Here is an 18,505-nt window from a genome sequence, read left to right on the forward strand (position 1 = left end):
GCTTAGGACACTGCCCAGGCCGGTGCCCCTGTGCAGCCCGCCAAACCCAGGGATCCCGCTCCATCCTTCACCCCAAGGCTGCTCCCACCACAGATCACACGCAGCCACCACAACTTCCTTGCAAAAACCCTCAGCTCACAGGAGGGCCAGTGGAAATTTATTATTTTCTTGTCCTTTCTATCTTTCCCCAAGTGGCTTTTCCTTGCAAAATGCCTGACATGACACCAGAGGGGAACCTGGGAGTGGGTGGCACCCCAGGAACTTAAATACAAGCTGGAGGGCAGGGCACAGGTGGGACAGGGAAGAGACAACACAAAAGACATGGCTTCTCAGGTAGGGACCAAAGATTTGTTTTTCTGCAGGAAGAAGCTGTGCCAGGGGGCAGGGGGGATAAGACCCTGGGTGGGATGGGGTGATCGCAGAGAGGCCCCCAGCCCAGGGTTGTACCCACATTCCCCAGAGAAGTAGCAACAGGGGATGAGGGTCTGCCCTCCAGGGCTCCAAGGAACCGACAGGACAATGAGCCGGATGTGCGGCCTTGGGGACAGGGACAAGGTGCTGGCAGAGTGAGGGTTAAGGCTGGTGCCAGGCCCCTGGCACAGTGGGCCTTCCACCTCCGCCTGCCTTGGGGGACAAAGGGGCACGGTGGGCAGGCAGCACACAGGCCTGGCTCCGGCAGGGCAGGGGGCGGCAGGAGCAGACTCCCTCTGGGCTCAAGACACAGGCCCAGCACGACTGCCCGCCTACCTGCCCTAGATGTGCTCAGACCCTATCGCAGCTGGACGGCTCAAGCTGTGAGTGTGGGAGGGGATGAGGGGAGGCAGCAAAGAGAAAACAGGGTGGGCTGCTGGGCCCCTGTAGCCCCCATGCCTGTCCTGAGGTCCTAGATCCCTGGTCCCACTCCTAGCCCCATGCACTGACTACAGCCAAGGGCAGTAGAGGCCAGGGAGGCCCTCAGCTCTTGGGGAAGGGGAGACCAGGGAACGAAGGACTAGAGTAAGGAGGGAAACCCACTGCAGCATTCATGGGGGGAGGGGGAAGGGAGACAGAGGAGCCCTCATCCCAAAGAAAAGTGTGTGGTGGGGTAGCTTTTAAAGTTACCTAGAGGCAGCAGCAGAGCAAGGCCTTATCCCCGCCCCAGCCACAGGTCCTGGGTGTCCTCCCGTTGGGGCCCAGACAGAGCAGGGGCTCAGGGCAGAAGGCAGATGGGCCAGAGGGAGATGGGGAGCCCAGTACACCCCAAAGCCACAGACTCAAATGCCCCAGGAGAGGTAGGCACCTCCTGCCCCCTCCAGGGGCATCATCTGGAGAAGGTGCCCCCTCCAGTACCATCCCATGGGCCCCTCCTAGCAACAGCCGCCACCAGCTGGCTTCACGGGGGTGCTGTCAATCTTGAGGTTGGGCCGCTCACCCCCTGAAGCTGCCCCAGGCCCCATCCGCTTTTTGATCTCAGCAGCCATGGTCATGAATGCCTGCTCGACATTGGTAGCGTTCTTGGCACTTGTCTCCAGGAAGGGGATGCCCAGAGAGTCTGCAAACTCCTGACAAGGGAGGAGAGAAGAGGAAGGGAGAAAGGGGTTAGGGGCAGCAGGCCCTGGCCACCCTGTGCAGCCTGGCCCAGGCCCTGCTCACCTTGGCTGTGGTGTTATCCACCACCTTCTTGGTAGTGAGGTCGCTCTTGTTGCCTACCAGGAGCTTATTGACGTTCTCACTGGCATAGCGGTCGATCTCTTGTAGCCACTGCTTCACATTAGCGTAGGATTCCTAGAGGGACAAGGGCCAAAGTTACTTTGCCCCCAACTACCATGCCAACCTTAGGCCTGGAGAGCAGGAGTCTTGAGGTTTGGAAAGGGAAGTGCTGGGCTCCTGAGAGAGGCGGGAGCCCTGGGCTCAGGACCCAGGGGAATGCTCTCCAGGCCGAGCTCTCCTCCACCCGAGACCCCAAAAACCAAGCCCAGCACAGCCCCAATGCCCAAACAGCCTAGGCCTAAGGGCCAGCCAGCTGTGCTTCCTGCAGCTGCCTATCTCTCCCTGTGACACAGAAAGGGCCTAACCACATGTGGGGAGCAAATGGCTTCAGAAGAGAGGCCAGAGAGGAGACAGAAACAGAGGGTAAAGGGTTAGCAGGAATCACAAAGTTCCCACAGTGACCCTAAAATTCCTCTAAGGCTTTAAGTCTTGGTGTCCAAGGGTAGGTGGAAGGTCCCTGAAGAGGAGACCGTGGCCTCTGAAGGAGACATGTATCCTTGGAATAGAGCCTAACATTTCTGGCACCAAAAGCCTTATTCAGCCCGGCTCCCCTGACGCCTGTCACTTGCCACTCCCCACCCACTACCCCTGGCATGTGGGGAAAGGACAGAACTTTTAGGAACATGCTCTAGCTAGAGCTACTTTCCCATCTTAGAAGCCAGAGGCCTGGTGATCACTTATACCTTCTTCCATGTCCCAGGCTGGGCCCTGCACTGGGCACTGGGGACAAAGGGAGTCATACCTGAGCCCTGCCCTAAAGCACTGAGAGGACAGTGGAGGACAGGGAGGTCAGCGCTGCACGACTAGAAGGCAGGCGCTGATGGAGCTCTCAGACCACTCAGCCTGGGGAGGCCACGGCTGACCCCTGCCTGCAGGGATGCCCTGGCTTGTGTGGAATCAAGTAGAAGGACAGGGAATGGTGCAAGGGGAGGAAACAACATACCGCAGGCCACAGAAAGCGGGGCATGGTTGTCTTTCAGGACAGGGGAGAAGCTGAGTGTTGCTGGGACACAGGCCCCAAGTGGGGAAGGAGAGGAGGAGGAGGCAGCCAGAGCACCGATGGTCTCATCCTTGCTAAATCTTAAAGACAACCAGGAGCCAGTGGAGGTGCTCACAGTGGGGAGCAGCAGGAGCACACCTGTGTTCTGGGAAGGTAGCCCTGGCAGGGGTGGAGAGGCCAGATCAGACCAGTAAGAAGATGGAGACAAACTGGGGAGTAGTTAGAATAATCCAGGGAAGAGATGTGCCCTAAGCCATGGAGCAAAACAGGGGCAAGCACAGGGCTTATGACCATCTTGGGTTAAGCCCTGGCACTGCCATTTACTGTGTGATCCTACATATTTCACCTGACCTCTCAGCCTCAGTTTCCTCTCTTCTGTATAACAGCACCTCACAGTGGGCTGTTGTGAGCATGAGATAATGAATGCAGGCCTGTCTTATAACAGTGCTTAATTAAAAGGAGCTGCTATTATTCTCCTCACTGCTATCATCATGAAGGGACAAGTTTCAAAGTGATGATGGGCAGAGAACAGAGGGGCCCTGGAACTGACTGGATGGGGGAAGAGTCTTCTGGTCAGCCTGCTGGGGGCTCTGTTATAAAGATGGGATGCAGGAGCTAGTTTAGGGAGAGATGGTGGGGCCAGTGCTGGACGCGCTGACTTCTGCAGATGGTCTGGAGCTTAGGAGAGGCTGTCTAGGGGGCAGCAAAGGGTGTGCTCAGAAGCAAAGAACCTTGGATTCAAACACTAGTTTTGCCTTTCCTGGCTATAAGCCCGCAGGCTAGCTATTTAACACCTCTCTTAAGCATGTTTCCTCATCTGGAAAACAGGGACGACACCACTTAGTTCGCTGGGTAATACTGTGAAGGTTAGAATTAACACAGACACAAAGTGCCAGTAGGACAAAGAGGGGGAGACCTGAAGTGATGATAGCTGTTTAGATGAAGAAATCACAGATCCTAAAACAGAAGCCAAACTCCCAAGTGGACAGAGCAATGTAGGGAAGGTCAGGTGGCGATGTGGGGCTGAGTCGGGAATCACAAAATATGGGGCTCCGGGGGCAGGACAGGATGGCAAAGTAAAAAGCACTGAAAAAAATCTAATGCAGCAGGAGGCGGGAGAGCTGAGAACAGTAAACTTCAAGGAGGGAAGAGGATGCAGTTAAAAGCCAAGAGAGAACTGAAATGAGGTCACGAGACTTAGCAGTCAAGAGGTCAGCTTCTTGTCTAGGATGCACCTTGAGTCCCTGGTGAGCCCAAGAGTCCAGCTGACCCTGGGACAGGGACACCTCCTGGCCCAAGGCTGATGTAGGCAAAGCATCTTCATGTCCCCAGGGCTTGGCCCCCATTAGGCAACAAGGTTTAGTAGAAAGAAAAAAGCAGGGAGGAGTATCAGCAGACCTGAGCTTTCTGTCTCTGCTACTTAAATAGCCACAGAGCCCTAACAAGTTTGCCTCACTACTGATACATTTCCCCATCTGCAAGATGGGGACATAGTGCAGGCCTCTTTAGGGCATTATAAACGACAAAGGACTGTGGCAGGTCCCATAAACTAAAAGGTATGGTGGGACTATTTCTGGTTGTTAACATGGCCACTGCTGCCAATGAAACGTAACAAATGCTGCCACAGCAGACACAGGCCTCTGCTCACACTGGGCCCAGGGTGCAGGCTCCTCACTCCCTTGTCTAAGGTCCTCCCATTGCTCCTCCAATGTCTTCCCACAGGAGGCCGTGAGCCCAGCACAGCCATCAGCTGACTCAGTACCCACAAAACATGGGTGTTTGGAAGGTCCAGAATAAGGTGGCACACTGGCTGGCAACTATGAGGCTTGGTTCTGCCAAGACCCTGCAGCAGGGCCTTGGGAGCATCCTTCCCTGTGGCTGTTTCCCTCCTTGTGAAATGAGTCCCAGTAGTTTCTTTTCTAGGCAGCAGCGGGAAGAGAGGATGGGAAGAGTAAAAAGAAGCAAGAGCCAAAGACATGAGGTTGAGGAGGCAAAGCTGGGGATGCTGAGCCCAGGAGTACCTGGTCAGTGACATCATACACCACAATGATGCCGTGGGCCCCCCGGTAGTAGCTGGAAGTGATGGTCCGGAACCGCTCCTGACCAGCTGTGTCCCACTACAAGACAGAAGGGAAGGGCAGGTCAGCTCTGGGCCCCATGCCCAGAGACCCTCCCCTCGAGGTGGATGCCTCTGCACCAGGGACCTGGGAAGAGTGACACTCACGATCTGAAGTTTGATGGTTTTGCCATCTAGCTCGATGGTTCGAATCTTGAAGTCCACTCCAATGGTGCTGATGTAGCTCTCTGTGTAGGTGTCATCCTGGAAGATCCGGGGCCAGTGGGACAGTCTGACTAAACCGGCCAATTCGGAAAACCTCCCTCCAGTCCCTGCCCTAGCCAAGCTCGTGACTGTTAAGCCCCTGTTCTCAGTACCCCAACGTGCTGGCCCTGTGCCCTTGGGAAGAGTTGCAGCTGGCAGGTCCGGCAACTTCAACTTGGTCCCCCAGAACTTGCAATTATTGTGTTCTGGGCTGTCCCCTCTCCCTCCAGCCACCAGCCAGGCCCCCAGATGCATGGTATGGTAGGCTTCTTACTCACAGCAAACCGCAGGAGCAGGCATGACTTGCCCACACCCGAGTCACCGATCAAAAGCAGCTTAAACAGGTAGTCACTGGAAGGAAAGGATGGGAAGGTGTGATGGAAGCAGGGAGCTCACTGGCCATCACCCTGGAACCACAGCTATAGCATCCTCCTACACCATGAGCGCACACTGGCTCAGAGTATTAAAGGTGCTCATCACATTTCCTTCCCCACGTCCCCCAAGTCCTGGAAGGGGGACTGCTGACCATCCCCCATAGAGCTGGTCAAAAGGCTGTATCTGAATTTCTACTTTACAAGTAAGCTGAGGCACTGAGAGGGACATAACTTGCCAAGGATCACAATCAGGTGACGTATCTGGATAACCTACTGTGATGCATGACAGACTCCATGGCCTTAGGTCCAGTAGAAGCTATTTAGAGAACCCATCCTACACTGCTGTGTGGCATACCTGGTTTGGCAGGGCAGACCCCAGAAATGGAAGCCAGGACCAAGTCTAGAACTTCTTAATTGAGTATCTACGTTAAGAACCTGACATGAAGCCTCTAAGAGGAGGTGGTCAACAAGTGCCAATAACCGCAGTTGAAACGTTCTGAGTTCCTACTTGTGCCTGGCCCTGTGCTAAGTACTTCAAAAGCATCATCCCATTTAAGCCTCACAACAGTCCAATGGAATGTTGCTATTCCCAACTAGTGAGAAAACCAGAGATCAGAGAAGGGAAGTGACTTGCCCTAGTTACACAGCTATTAAAGACTGGAAACCTAGGTTCAGACTCCACAGTCTCTGCGAAGGCCTGTTGGTTCCCTTCTCTGTTCCCCCTTATAATCCAGGTCAGAACTTCACCCTTCCCCAAGGAAGTCTGAGGCCGGGATCTGCCGGAGAAAAAGGAAGTGGCAGAAGAGGAAGAAGATAACTGACACTTGGGGAAAACTGTCAGTGAGAAGTCCGGGTAAGAGATCTGAGCCACCTACCCGTAGGGGGGTGACCAAGTAGTGAGAAGAATTTGAGGAAAAGAGAATCCCACTGGAAGGAGGGAAACAAATGCCACATTCATCTAAACTTCACTGGTAGTATGAGAGCGAAGAGCAGGGGTGATAGTGGCGCTGGGCGCTGGCTCAAAGATGAGGGGAGGGTGGGAAGGGACCGGCCGCCGGGAGCGGCTGTTCAGCTTGACCAGGCAGGGGACAAAGCGGCAGCGGCAGTGGGGAGGACCTGCGGGAAAGCGACCCAGAGGGGCACCTCGAGGTGTCCCGCGTCCGACCAGCACCAGGAACCGGATTCCAGAACGGGAAGAACGGAAGAAATTAGCGCCCCAACTAAAACAGGCCCGAGTCTGGACCAAGGCCAGAAACTATCTGATGACGGGCTCCAAAACGTCTGGGGCCATCGTCAGCACGTAGACTGCTACTCTCGAGCAGCATGTGGGGAAACTGAGGCCTGGAGAGACGGGGGCTGCACGGTCACCTGACCGACAAAGCCGAGGAGGGCCGGTGCCTTGGGTTCCAAATGGTGTCCCTCGAGGTCGCAGTCTCTGGGCCCCGGGTGCAAGAACTCGAGGTGTTGAGCCGGGGTCCTGGGGCCCCCCCCGGGGGAAGGACAGGGCCCGGATGTTGAGTGGGGGGTGTCAGCGGAACAGAGACCCGGATGTGGGGGCGCCGCGCAGTCTTGACCCGGGCCGGACAACCCGGGTAAACGTACAGCCCCGTACTCGGGATCGAGGCTGCGCCGGACGGCGCGGGCGGGGCTCACTCACTATTCGGGGTTCATGGCGGCGGCGGCGGCCCGCTCGGTCGCTCCCAGTCGGCTCCGCTCCGCCTCCCGTTCCAAGATGGTGGCCGCTCCGCCCCAGAGGCCCCGCCCGCGACGCGCAGGCGCAAATGTTCCCGACTGGGACCTTGCAGCGTTGCTTCTCGGAACTTGGAGTCTCCTTACTTAGTACAAGTCACCCCTGCTGCGCAAGCGTAAACCCGGGAGCTCGAGCGAAGAGCCCGCGCCCCATCATCGCCGCGCATTGCGTCCTGGGACTTTGTAGTTCGCTCCCTACACGCACTTGGGTTGGATGGCCGCACTCGCGAGCCGGACAGCATCCAGGGGTTGGAAATTCAATTTAGGGCTAAGGTTGACACGTTTCATGTGTGCTGACAAAGGCAGTCATCCGTACCCTCCCAGCTCACAGAGTTGTAAACATTAGTAAAAGTTCATTTATCCGTTGATTCTTTGTGTGCTGGAGCTCATATCACCCACAGCCCCAGGAAGGTGGTGTCACCCACATTTTATAGATGAAAAAAATCGAGTTTCAGTAACTCGCTCAAGGTCAAATAAGTGGCAGATCTCAAAGCCCGCCGTCTCTAGAACCTTAGAGATTGAGGTTGTTTGAAAAACCCTAAACAATTTGGAGATTGAAGCAGAGTATCTGGGCTCCAGCTGCTGGGGACCTGACATGAACGACACACGCACAACCCCCACTTACTGTCCCCACCCCATGCTCAACCTAGCGACGTTAGGAACCCTTGGCCTCCGCGCCAAAATAAGCCCGGCTCAGATTCAAACCATCTTTATTTCTACAGCAACATTTGAAAATAGCGACGCCCTCACCCCTCAACTGGGGCAGCCCCTCCTGCCACAATGGGGCCATCACTGACCCTCGCGAGAAGCTACAGGCATGGGAGGCTATGTGGCAGGATGCCTCATTGGGCAGCGCCCGGGGCGAGGTCAGGTCGTGCCTGGGTGGGAGTGACAGTGCATAAGGCCGGGATGCAAGACCCGGCGGTGTGAGGACAGCAGGGAAGGGCTCTCGGTCCTGGGCAGAGAATGGCTGGGGAGGGAACGCCCCTTAGAGGCCGGAAGGAGTGCCAGGAGGCCCAGGGAGGCGCCGCCCCCCCGCCCCGAGATGTGGAGCCTGGGAGATACCACCGCGCGGAACGGGGGTGATTAAGGCCTGGGCGGTACCACTAGAGAAGGGCGGGGTGAGGAAGAGGACCGGGTAGTACCAGGGACTGAGGGGAGGGGTGCGGCCAATAACTTATTTCTTTATATACAGAAGCAACGGCCGGAGGGCAGGAATGCTGAAGGGAGGGCAGGTGCTCAAGTGTTCTTGGCTCCGGGTCTGGGGATGGTGGGCCACTGAGTCTCTACCTTGGAGACTCAGGCCAGCTCCTTGCACTGGCCCTGAATATAGGGAAGAGGGGGCCCTGCTGAAAGGAATAAATAAGGAGTAGAGCTGGAGCTGGCAGGCCCAGGCTCCAGGGTTCAGGCTAAGATGACAAGGGAGGAGGTTACCCTGAGATTGAACAGAAAAGACGGGGGTCCTTGGGAGAGTCAGGTGGGACAAGCAGCAGGCCCATGCGCAGGGCTTGGGGTGGAGGCAGTGCTGGGTGGAGGTTCTGGCAACAGGCTGCCGCTTCAGAATTAGCCCACGAGGGAGCTTCGTCGGGAGAGGTCCATGGAGCTGGAGCTGAGGGTGCGGCTGTCAGAGAGGCCTGTGCCTCCAGGCTGTGGGCAGAGGGGATAGGTAGCTCAGCCTTGTGCTGCTGGCAGTCTGTGCTTCCCTGGCAGGAAGGGGTCTGACCAACCAGAGTCCCTGAGCCTGGCCCATGTCCATGCATTGGTGCTCTGACACTCCCACCCACCTCCACAGTTACTGTGTTGGCCCTGGCCACTGGCATGTCCACCCCAGGCAGGGGCTGGTTCACTCATTTGTCTCCCTAGTGTCCAGCTCAGTGCCAGGCCTGGGACTGGGACAGGAAATGGTGCTGGATGAACAGACATGCTTGAGGAGCAGCTCAGCAGGTACACAGGTCATGCAGGCCTTGGGCCCCAACGCCCACCCACCCATACCTGAACTGGCTCTTCCATACTCTTGTTGAGGAAGTTGAGGGAACTGGCCCGCTTCATCCTGAGGGGAAAGGATGGCTGGGATTTTCCCATGGTGGAACTGGGGAGCATGGGGGAAAGGGTCATGTTGAGGCTGGGTAGGGAGGCTGATATGTGAGAGCGGAGGGGGTGGCTCCTCCCCCTGGGTCAGAAGTTCATCCAGGGTTGGTGAGTTTGTGAGAGGCTCCCCCTGGGTGGCAGCTCCTCAGGGCAGAGGCTCACCTGGGGTTAGGGGGCTCCTGGGGGCCACCACCCTGCAGCTTCTTCACCAGCATCTCGCTGCTGCGCCTCAGGGCATCTCGGAGCTTCCCAAAGGAGCCACTGCGCCGCAGGGAGCCATTACCATCCTGTGGAACAGTCATGTCTGTCTGTGCCACGCTGGCTACATGGTCACCTGGCCCACATGGCCCTGAGACTCACCCCGCTCCACTCGGCTGTAGGCCCTGCCTCCTCGATGCTAGACTCAGACCGGTTGCTGGCAGCCCCAGCTATGTCTCGGCTGCCATTGCGGTCTCCCTGCCCAGCACTGCTGTCCTTCAGCAGTTCCACCACCTTGGTCTGGCTCGCAGGGTCCAGGCCCTAAGGGAGCAGCAGGGCATATTAGGTGGAACAGCGGGTCCTGATCAGAGCACACAGGGCTATGCCAGTCCCTGCCCATACCCTCATGCTTGTTGCCCCACCTGCTTGCGGCTACGACTGGCACAGTCCTCCAGGGTATGTGCGGCTTCTAGCTTGCCCTGGCGCCGGTACAGGGCCCCCAAGCTGCGCAGGGTGGTGTTGACAGTGGGGCTGTGGACAGGATAGCAGGACAGTCTCGGATTCCACATTCCCCAGGAACCAGGGCCCATCCTGGCATCCAACCCATGTCAGGCACTGAGGAACCAACTGGCCAACTGGAATCTTGCCCCTCTGGTGTGTCAAGCCCTCTGATAGGCTTGCCCAGACTCTCCTGTCTTGGTATCACCCCACAGCTGGGAATCTGGCCCCAGGGCTCTAAGTGGGACGTTGCCACCAGGACTAAAAGCTGAGACTCAAGAGTGAGATAATCAGGCTGTCCTGGTGCAGAAAGCCTTTTTGGGACAGGTAACCTGTCACTTGGGCCTTGAGAGACAAGGTGACAGAGTAAAGGTATGTGTTCTGGGGCGGAGCAGTATGGGATGCAGAGCCCGGCCTCAGCCCCCACCCAGGAGGCTGCTGCCCTGCATCTTGCTCCGTTGCCAGCCCGGCCCCACTGTCCTCACCTGTCTACCTTACAGGCTTTGTACCAGCTGCCATATTCCCCATAGGGGGTGCTATCCCGGCGCTTATCCTGGGGGAAAGAATGGTCAGGGGAGGTGGGGGAAGAAGGCCCTCCCCCTTACACACCCCTAGCCCTCCCCGGACAACCACCCCAGTGGTACCCCACTGAGCTACCTTGCTCTCCTCACGTTCCTCTGCATGCATCCAGATGGGCTTGTTATCCCCTGAGGGGAGAAAGGGGGCAGTCACCAGCCTCCAGGATGGGCATCTCCTGGCCAAGCTGGACACAGGACCAGGGGTTGGGGAGGGGGCCAGGAGTACCCAGGAAGGACTGGGGTTGGGCTTTGTTGGGTGAATAAACAAGAAACAGACTCCAGACGTGACTGACCCTCCTCTGGAACAGAGGACTGAGGCACAGACCTGTGCTTAAGAGGCTTTTGATTGGTGGGTGGGAGGAGCAGATCTTCATACCCCTCAGCCCCACAGCCCAAGACATGTACTAGGCCTGAATGACGGGCCAGGCTGAGGGATCCCAGAGCAGGAAAGGACTCACTATCAGTGGCTAGAAGGTGGCTTCCCAGAGCAGGAGACATTGGGCTGGGCCCTCATAGTGAGCAGGAATTGCCCAATAAAGGGAAAAGACTCTGGGCTAAGGGCATGGGGTGTGCAAAGGGCATATATGGCCTAGTGGAAGCTCGTGGGGCCTGTGTGATCCAAGCGCATGCTGTGCATGTGCGCATGTGCACACAAATGGCTGGGGACCAGCCAGATCCCAGGCGTGAGGCCTGCCCGGCTGCGGTATTTGCCCTGGATGCCGGTGGCTGAGTAGGCCTGTGCTGGGTGAGGTGGGGGCATGAGGCGAGCATGGACTCACCATTGACAGAACCAAACTCCTTCTCATGAGCACGGGTGAGAATCTCCTTGTACAGGGTCTCTGCTTCCTGGTACTTGCCCTGTTTCAGGTAGCAGGAGGCCTGGAGGGGTGGGGGCCGCAGGGTGAGCAGGATGCAGCAAGCCGGGCCTTCTCCCTTCCTTCCTCTCCCCAGGCCCCCAAACCCAGAGCACCAGGTTGTTCTTGGTCTTGGCCACGTTGGGGTCATCAGGCCCAAGGCGTGTGGCGTAGATTTCCAGTGCCCGGCGGTAGTAGTATTCCACCTCCTCCGCTTTGCCCTGGTTCTGGCACAGTAAGGCCAGGTTGCTCAGCTGCTTGGCCACGTCTGGATGAAACTGGCCCAGGACCTGGGATGGGAGTGGGAGCCAATGGCTGGGCCCAGGGCCTACCTCTGCTTCCCTCGCACCCGGCCCAGCTGGCCCTGCCCGCCCCCACCTTTTCCCGGATCTCCAGCGCCCGCTTGCACAGCGGCTCAGCTTCTTTGTACTTGCCCCGTTTGCCGTACAGAACCGCCAGGTTGTTTAATGTTGCAGCCACCTGGGGAGTGGAGAATGGAGACTTTGTGACCCCCGGCCCTTCAGGGCGGGGAGCCTGGGACCTGGGACTTGTGGGGGCAATGGCAGCAACCCCCTCCCAACCTCACTCACAGCTGGGTGGTCCTTGCCCAGTGTCTTTTCTCGGATAGCCAGGGCATCGTTGAGCAGGTGGGCAGCCTCCTTGTACTTGTTCTGGTCCCTGGGGGCAAGAAGGACCAGGGTGAGGGTTGTCCTCCAGCCCAAGCCCTCCCCCTAGTGGTCCCAGATCCCCATGGACACTCCTGTTGACTGTCAAGTGGGCGTGATTATGATCCAGAGTGTGGGGACCCTTGGGTTAGCCCCTGCCCTCCAGGAGCTCACAACTCACCCAGACCACACCACCACCGCACACCCAGCGCACCTTATTCTGTTCCCCAGTGCCTTTGCTAATGCTGTTCTTTCTGCCAGACAAACCCTACGAGCCCTTTCATGTTCTATGCAAACATCTCACCAAAGACCCAACTCGAACCATGGGGCCTAGAGAAGCTGTGCCAACTCCCCAGTGCCCTCAGATTCCCACGTGCTGCCCTTCCCTTGTTACGTCCAAGCCTTTCTCCTCACTAGACTGAGGCTTATTCACATCTGTAGGTCAAGCCCACGGACCCAAGGTACCCTGTGGGCTCAGGCTCCTCAGGGTACAAGCTCCTTCTCTCTGCTGCCCAGCTGTACAGTAGAGCCCAAGTCCTGGCCCACAGCATGCACTGAGGATTTGTGACCCAGGGCCAGAGCCTTCAGGAAGAATGCAGGCTCTCCCATGGACAACTATGGCCAAAGGAGCCCTCACCGATAGACCAGTGCCAAGATGTTCAGCATGGTGGCCACGTCAGGGTGGTCATGGCCTGAGGTCTTCTCCAGGTCCTCGAGCGCCTGTTTGCAGAGTGGCACGGCCACCTCATAGCGGCCTTGTGAGGCATACTGGATCACCAGGTTGTGCAGGGTGCGGAGCCTTGCTGGGATTTCGTAGCCCCCGTGCTGGGCAGCCACATCTCCTCCTCCAGGGCTGGGGGCTGCAAGGCCAGGCGCAGGATGTCAGATGTACTGACTGCCCTCTGGGCTGGGCTGGCATATGCCAGCCATGCATCTGACCCAGCTGACATGTGGCCCTGGGCTAGTCACTATTCTGCCTCAGTTTTCCCATCTGTAAAGTGGGTCTAGTCACCCCCCAGAAAGAGTGGGTAGAGTCCCAGCTCCAATACTTCAAGCTGTGTGTTCTAGAGCAAGGCCCCACTTCTGAGCCTCAGCCTCCTCATCTGCAGAAGGGAGACTCCTATACATGCTTGACCCTATGGGCAAGGCCAGACTGGTCCAGGGCTGTTTCCAGTGACCTTTGGGTTCCAAGGACCAGAAGTTCACACTGCCCTCCCTTCCCACAACCGCAGAACCAGCTGCTCCTCCGAACCTGGGCTCTGGTCCTCCTCATTAGGGAACAGGTCATCCAGAGAGTCTTTGGGGGCATCCCCCTTCTCCTCCTGGGGAGGGAGACAGGAGGAGCATGAGAGGAGATGTGCAGTAGCCCAGGGATCAATGGCTGGGCCAGAGCCCAGTCTGTTCCATGCTGCCCCTCCCTGCTCCCGGGCCCCCCTGCCCAGGGGCCTTGCACTGGCCATGGTAGGGGCTCACGGTGGGGGAGGCGTCCTCGTCCAACTTGCGGATCTGGCTCATGAACAGCAAGTGCTGCTTCTCCTCCTCGAGCTGGGCCACCGCCTGCTCACTGCGCTGCAGCTTTTGCTGCGTCCCTGCCAGCTCCTCCCGCAGCCACTGGTTCTCCTGCACCAGGCGCCGCACCTGAGCCCGCAGCTTCTGCTTCTCCGACTCTACGGCCCCCAGGTGGCTTGACAGTGCCAGGATGACCTGTGGCGGCCAACCGGGACGAGGGTCAGGGCCTTGTCCACCCCCCAACCTGGGCCTCCTGGGCACTGGGGCCCAGTGAAGAGCCAAGCCTGGTCCTACCTATAAGGAGCTACAGGGCCTAGGGCCTGGAATAGCTCCTCTCATCAGGAGAGGGTTTCCCCAAAGCCCCGAACAGACTGTAGTCTAAGACCTGAACCCAAGATGCTTGGGGACTGAATCCCAACTCCTTCCTTCTGGGGTCTGGGGCCCTGGGCTCCCAGGCTAGCTCCTCTTTCCTGGACCTTCAGCTAGTCCTCTGCATTGATGATCCAGGTCCCACCTTATTGGGTTGATCATAAAGAGGCTAGCTGGGATGCTGTGCTTTGCCTGAGCTGCCCATTCTCTTCCTTGCTTTCTCCTGGGGCTTGTACTCGTTGTCCTGTAGCCACAGCTGCTAGACCACTGCCCCTGCTTCAGGGCTAGCGCCTTCTGAAAGAACCCTGAGAGACGGCTGGAGGGCCACTGCAAGACCCCATTCTGACTTCTGCTAAGGGTTCGGGTTAGCTCCTGCCCTTTTGTAGCTCTCAGAGAGGGGTGCATGCCCAAATCCCCGATGGTCTGGAAAACCCCAGAATCAGGTAAGGGGACTCCCTCCTGAGCATCCAGGCTCTCCCTGCCTTGAGGCCTTGCACAGGCTCTATCCTTTCTCCAGCCTTCACCGTCAGAGTGATTTCTGCAGTGAAGCTTCTTCCCTCTTAGGCCCTTAGCCCCAGGAAGGCAGGGCACCTTCCACCCCCTCCAAATCATCTTGTTGCCCATCTGCACCAGGGCCTGTGCACACTAGGAAGGGGTGCCCTGTGTGTCCATCTCTGCACCTGGCAGCCAATTGGCTGAATACTGAATGACAACAAATTGCCCTTCCAGAGGGCCAAGTGCCCTATGCTCTCTGGTTGATTAGCAAACACTTAAGTGACAGGTGTTTTCACAACCACTAGGTTTTTAAAAAATTCCCTCAACAGCCTGCAAGTACATATACCAGACGGCATGATCCCTGTTTTAAAGACAAGGAAACCAAGATGATACCACCTGCCCAGGATTCAGAGTCAGGCAGTATCTCAGCCAAGATCTGAGGGGGCCAAGACTTTTTCCCCTGGAGCTTGACTCCTTGTATACCCCAATGCCTCCTGGCTATCTCCACCTACACAGTGTCCTGGCAGTCCCAACTGAAGAGGGCCTGAACAGAAATCCTGATCACCCAGGCTCTTTCATCCCCTTCACATGCTCAAACCACAAACCTGGAGGTTACCCTGCCCTCCTCTCCCCACTTCACTCCACCCCCAAGGCCTACTCCAGAACATCTAGAGTGGTCCCCTCCTCTCCACCCTTAGTGCAAGCTACCATCTCTCATCTTAATTCCAGAAGTGGCTTCCTACCTACCTGCATCCACCATTGACCCACTATGGTTCAGGCTCCACACCTTAGCCGGGGGAAACTCTCAAAACTTAAGTCCAGACTTCCCAATTTCCTGAGAATAAAACCCAAACTAATAAGGCGCAGCATAAACTGGCCCCTACCTTCTCCACAGGCCTCTTCTGTCCCTCTCTCCTTCCCCATGCAGCTCCAGTCAGACAGGTCTTCTCTCAATTCTTTCACCATAATTAAGATCTTTTCTGCCTCAGGACCTTTGCACATGCAACCTCTCACCTTCCTTTTCTGGAAGCTAGTTCATTCCTTCCTTCAGGCCTTGGTTTAAATGTTATTTCATCAGAAGTCCTGCCTGACCAATAGGTAAAACCTCCTGTTATAAACTATCACAAAATCTGTTCTTTTATTTGGAGAACTTTTCACAATTTGGAACAAATGCATGTGTCTTTCTGACTCTCTTCCTACTGTACTAGAACAGAGATCTGTCTTGTTGGACTTGTATCCCTGGCACCTAACACACAGCCTGGCATATAGTAGGCACTTCATAACTTACCTGTTGAGGAATGATAAAAAGAATGAACCAGGTGGGTGAGAGGTTTGCCTTAAGGATTTCCTTTTTGTTGTCCTATGCCATTCAGTCTCTGCTACCTGGCAGAGAAGCCACGAGCAGGGTTCTGTGTCAGGGTTAAAGGGTGATCAAGCTCTCCTGGGTGAAGGCAGAGCTGGGGTCCAAAGCCACTTCATTTACTCAGCAGGTATTTACTGGGGTCCTACCATGGGGCTCCAGGGGCCAGGTGGTCCCCTGCTCAGATTCTGTTCCTACATTGCCAGGATTCCTCTGGAAGGCTCCATCCCTTAGGTGACCTCTCACCTCAGCACCCAGTCTAGCCTACCTGGGCCTCCCCCAGTCCCAGCTCAATGGCCTCCAGGGATCGGCGCAGGAGAACACAGCGCTCCTGTGAGCCGGGCTCAGCCTCGCTGGCTTCACGAGCGACCAAGGGTGCGAGAAGGGCACGATGCTCCCCGCGCAGGGTCTCCAGTCCTTGGATGACGGCCTTGGTGCCCAGGACTATCTCATCCTGGCTCAACTTCTCCTCCCGCGGAAGCACCATCGTGGCCATGGCCGTGCTGCCTGTGGAGGTGAGGGGGCGGGCAGGCGGGTGCCGGGCCTGGGGCCACACCGCCGTCCGTCCTGGATTAGGTAAACACCTCCGGTCCCCGGACACCTGGGTCCCCGGGGGTGCCCCTGTCCCCCAGCTGGCAGCTCGCACCGTGCCCGAGCTCGGCCTATAGGGGGCGCACACAGCTAGTTTCTGCCGGGGAGACGCAATGCGGTGAGGCCCGTTGAGGCTGGACCAGATTCGGCCCAGCCCACCGGATTCGGCCCAGCCCGCCGTCTCAGGCGAATTTAGGCGGCCGCCTCGGGTCTTCCCGGGGACTCCCTCAGCCAGGACAGGACAGGGATCCTGGGAGGGTCACTCCTCTGCGGGGAACCTGGCCTCTCCGCGAGGTCCGGGCCCAGCCCCTCGGGCAGCGCCCCTCTCCAGCGGGCAGCCCGAATCACAGGGCGCCTCCTCTTGGACAGGCCAATCCTGGGGAGACCCTCCGCCGGGCGGAGCTGACGCCTCGTCTCAATCCCCATAGGCCGCGCCCATCACGACCCCTTCCCATAGGCCCAAGCGACGCCCTGCGACCCTCCCCTGAAAAGGCCGAGCTCCCGCCCCCGGCCACCCAAGACCGCGCCCCCTCCCCGCGAGCCGGCCTGGTCTTCCTACAGGCCGCGGCCACAATGTCCCTCCCGTCCGCCGACCCGGAGCCTCTCTCCCTGCCCGATCGGCCCGTGCAGACCTGCACCTCCCGCTCGGGCCCGGCTCCGGCTCCGGCTACAGCTCCCGCCCCGCTTCACCCGAACCGGCAGCCGTGAGCCAGTCCCGCCGCCTCCATCCCGCCGGCCTTCCCAGGACTCCCCGCGCCGCCTTAAAGGTGAAGCCGCTACCTAGGCGTCGTCGGAGGGAGCTAAACGCGCTCTTCTCAGCCCGCCGGCTGCCTTAAAGGAGCGCGCCGGCCTGGCCAGCTCCCAGAGTGGAGAGGGGAGTGGGGGGCATGGGGCGTGGCCATCCGGGGCGGGGGCGGAGACTGCCCCAGGGCTCCGGTTCCCAGCGGCCGTTTCCCAATCTCATGCTGCCCGGGATTCCGCGGCGATACCGCCCCCCAGGCCGCCGGGGTGACTGGGGACTCAGAGATTGCGAAGCAGAAGGCACCCAGCACCGTGGCCAGAGAGGACGGCGGGAGCCTCGGAGTCCAAAGCGAGACTCTTGACATTTGTTGACATTAACTGGCGTTGAGATAGTTGCCACTTTCTGAGCGCTTACTGTGTGTCCGCGCTGTGGTGCGGTAAGTGCGGTAACTCATGTAGTGCTTCTCACAAAGACCCCTTGGAGTGGGCACTGCTGTTACCCACATCTCGCCGATCTACCCCAGGATTCTTTGTCTCTAGACACTGGTTTTGCCCCCACCCGTCTTTCAGAGCTGTCCATGTACCTGTACGGGATTCAGGCATATTAGGGCTGCTTCTCCAGGAGGGGTGGGTGGGGGGAGGGGGAAAGGGCCGGAGGCTTCCGCCGTAAGGGAGAAGAGGGTGGCAAAAGACAGCCCAGCGTCTGCAGAAACAAGGACTTGTGCCCCCGTGGGTGAATGCAACAAATGCTGTTGACTGGATGACCAAGACAAGGTGATGTCAACCCGGGGCTCAGATCAAATACCACGTCCTCAGAGAGCCCTTCTTTGATTCTCCACCCCATGTAGATCAGCCCTCTCTAGTCCATCTCTGTGCACCCCTGTTCTCTCTCTAGTGTTTATCCCTTCCAACATTTTTGTCAGTTTTCCGTCTCCTCCCAGAATGTGAGCCAAGACCTGCCTTTCTTCTTTACTTCCAGAGTAGCCCTTTGCCAGCCACATAGCAACACTCAGAAAATACGGGTTTTATTAAAATGTCAGAGGGGTGCACCTGTTCTTGCCAAGGCCCTGCCAGGCCTAGGTTTTGGTCTGATGCTCTGCTGCCCTGGATTGCTGGCTACCTTGGCACTACCCTACTGCTTCTGGGTCACTAGTAGGTGACAGCAGGATAACCACCCTTACTATGCAGGGACAAAACTTGCACAGTAGGGCCTGGCACTGGTACCCAGGGATCTAGGGTATTGCTCATGAGTCAGGGTAGGTTCAGACTCAGACTCTACCAAGTTCATTACCCCAGTGGATGCAAGAATCCCCTTGGCATCACCTCTGACATAGGATGGCCTGGTGTGCTCCTTGCTCAAGTATGCC

At 57.7% G+C, this 18,505-nt stretch overlaps 2 protein-coding genes across 6 annotated transcripts; both read right to left on the reverse strand.

Annotated features, from left to right (window-relative positions):
- Positions 1 to 114: 114 nt before the first annotated feature.
- Positions 115 to 7,246, reverse strand: RAB1B (RAB1B, member RAS oncogene family). The gene is made up of 6 exons (XM_036929879.2): positions 7,101 to 7,246; positions 5,348 to 5,420; positions 4,974 to 5,069; positions 4,771 to 4,866; positions 1,633 to 1,764; positions 115 to 1,541 (listed from the first exon to the last, which is right to left on the reverse strand). Exons 1-6 carry the CDS (start codon positions 7,112 to 7,114, stop codon positions 1,347 to 1,349), a joined length of 606 nt encoding a protein of 201 aa, XP_036785774.1. The 5' UTR covers positions 7,115 to 7,246; the 3' UTR covers positions 115 to 1,346.
- A 639-nt stretch (positions 7,247 to 7,885) lies between these two features.
- Positions 7,886 to 17,287, reverse strand: KLC2 (kinesin light chain 2). Of its 5 annotated transcripts, none has more exons than XM_057506874.1 (16): positions 17,178 to 17,287; positions 16,075 to 16,350; positions 13,547 to 13,777; positions 13,326 to 13,395; positions 12,711 to 12,933; positions 11,999 to 12,086; positions 11,787 to 11,888; positions 11,525 to 11,698; positions 11,334 to 11,433; positions 10,634 to 10,683; positions 10,462 to 10,529; positions 9,901 to 10,009; positions 9,641 to 9,799; positions 9,443 to 9,567; positions 9,185 to 9,281; positions 7,886 to 8,839 (listed from the first exon to the last, which is right to left on the reverse strand). In XM_057506874.1, the coding sequence occupies exons 2-16, from the start codon at positions 16,300 to 16,302 to the stop codon at positions 8,756 to 8,758; spliced, it is 1,908 nt and encodes a 635-aa protein (XP_057362857.1). In that variant the 5' UTR covers positions 16,303 to 16,350; positions 17,178 to 17,287; the 3' UTR covers positions 7,886 to 8,755. The 5 variants fall into 5 exon arrangements, with proteins under 5 accessions (XP_057362857.1, XP_057362859.1, XP_036785706.2 ...); XM_057506876.1 differs by having other exon boundaries at positions 16,075 to 16,313; positions 17,178 to 17,274; XM_036929811.2 differs by lacking the exon at positions 17,178 to 17,287 and adding an exon at positions 17,030 to 17,170 and having other exon boundaries at positions 9,185 to 9,242.
- Between the last annotated feature and the right edge of the window lie 1,218 nt (positions 17,288 to 18,505).

The sequence above is a fragment of the Manis pentadactyla genome, chromosome 9 (genome assembly GCF_030020395.1).
Source record: "Manis pentadactyla isolate mManPen7 chromosome 9, mManPen7.hap1, whole genome shotgun sequence".
Classification (NCBI taxonomy): domain Eukaryota; kingdom Metazoa; phylum Chordata; class Mammalia; order Pholidota; family Manidae; genus Manis; species Manis pentadactyla.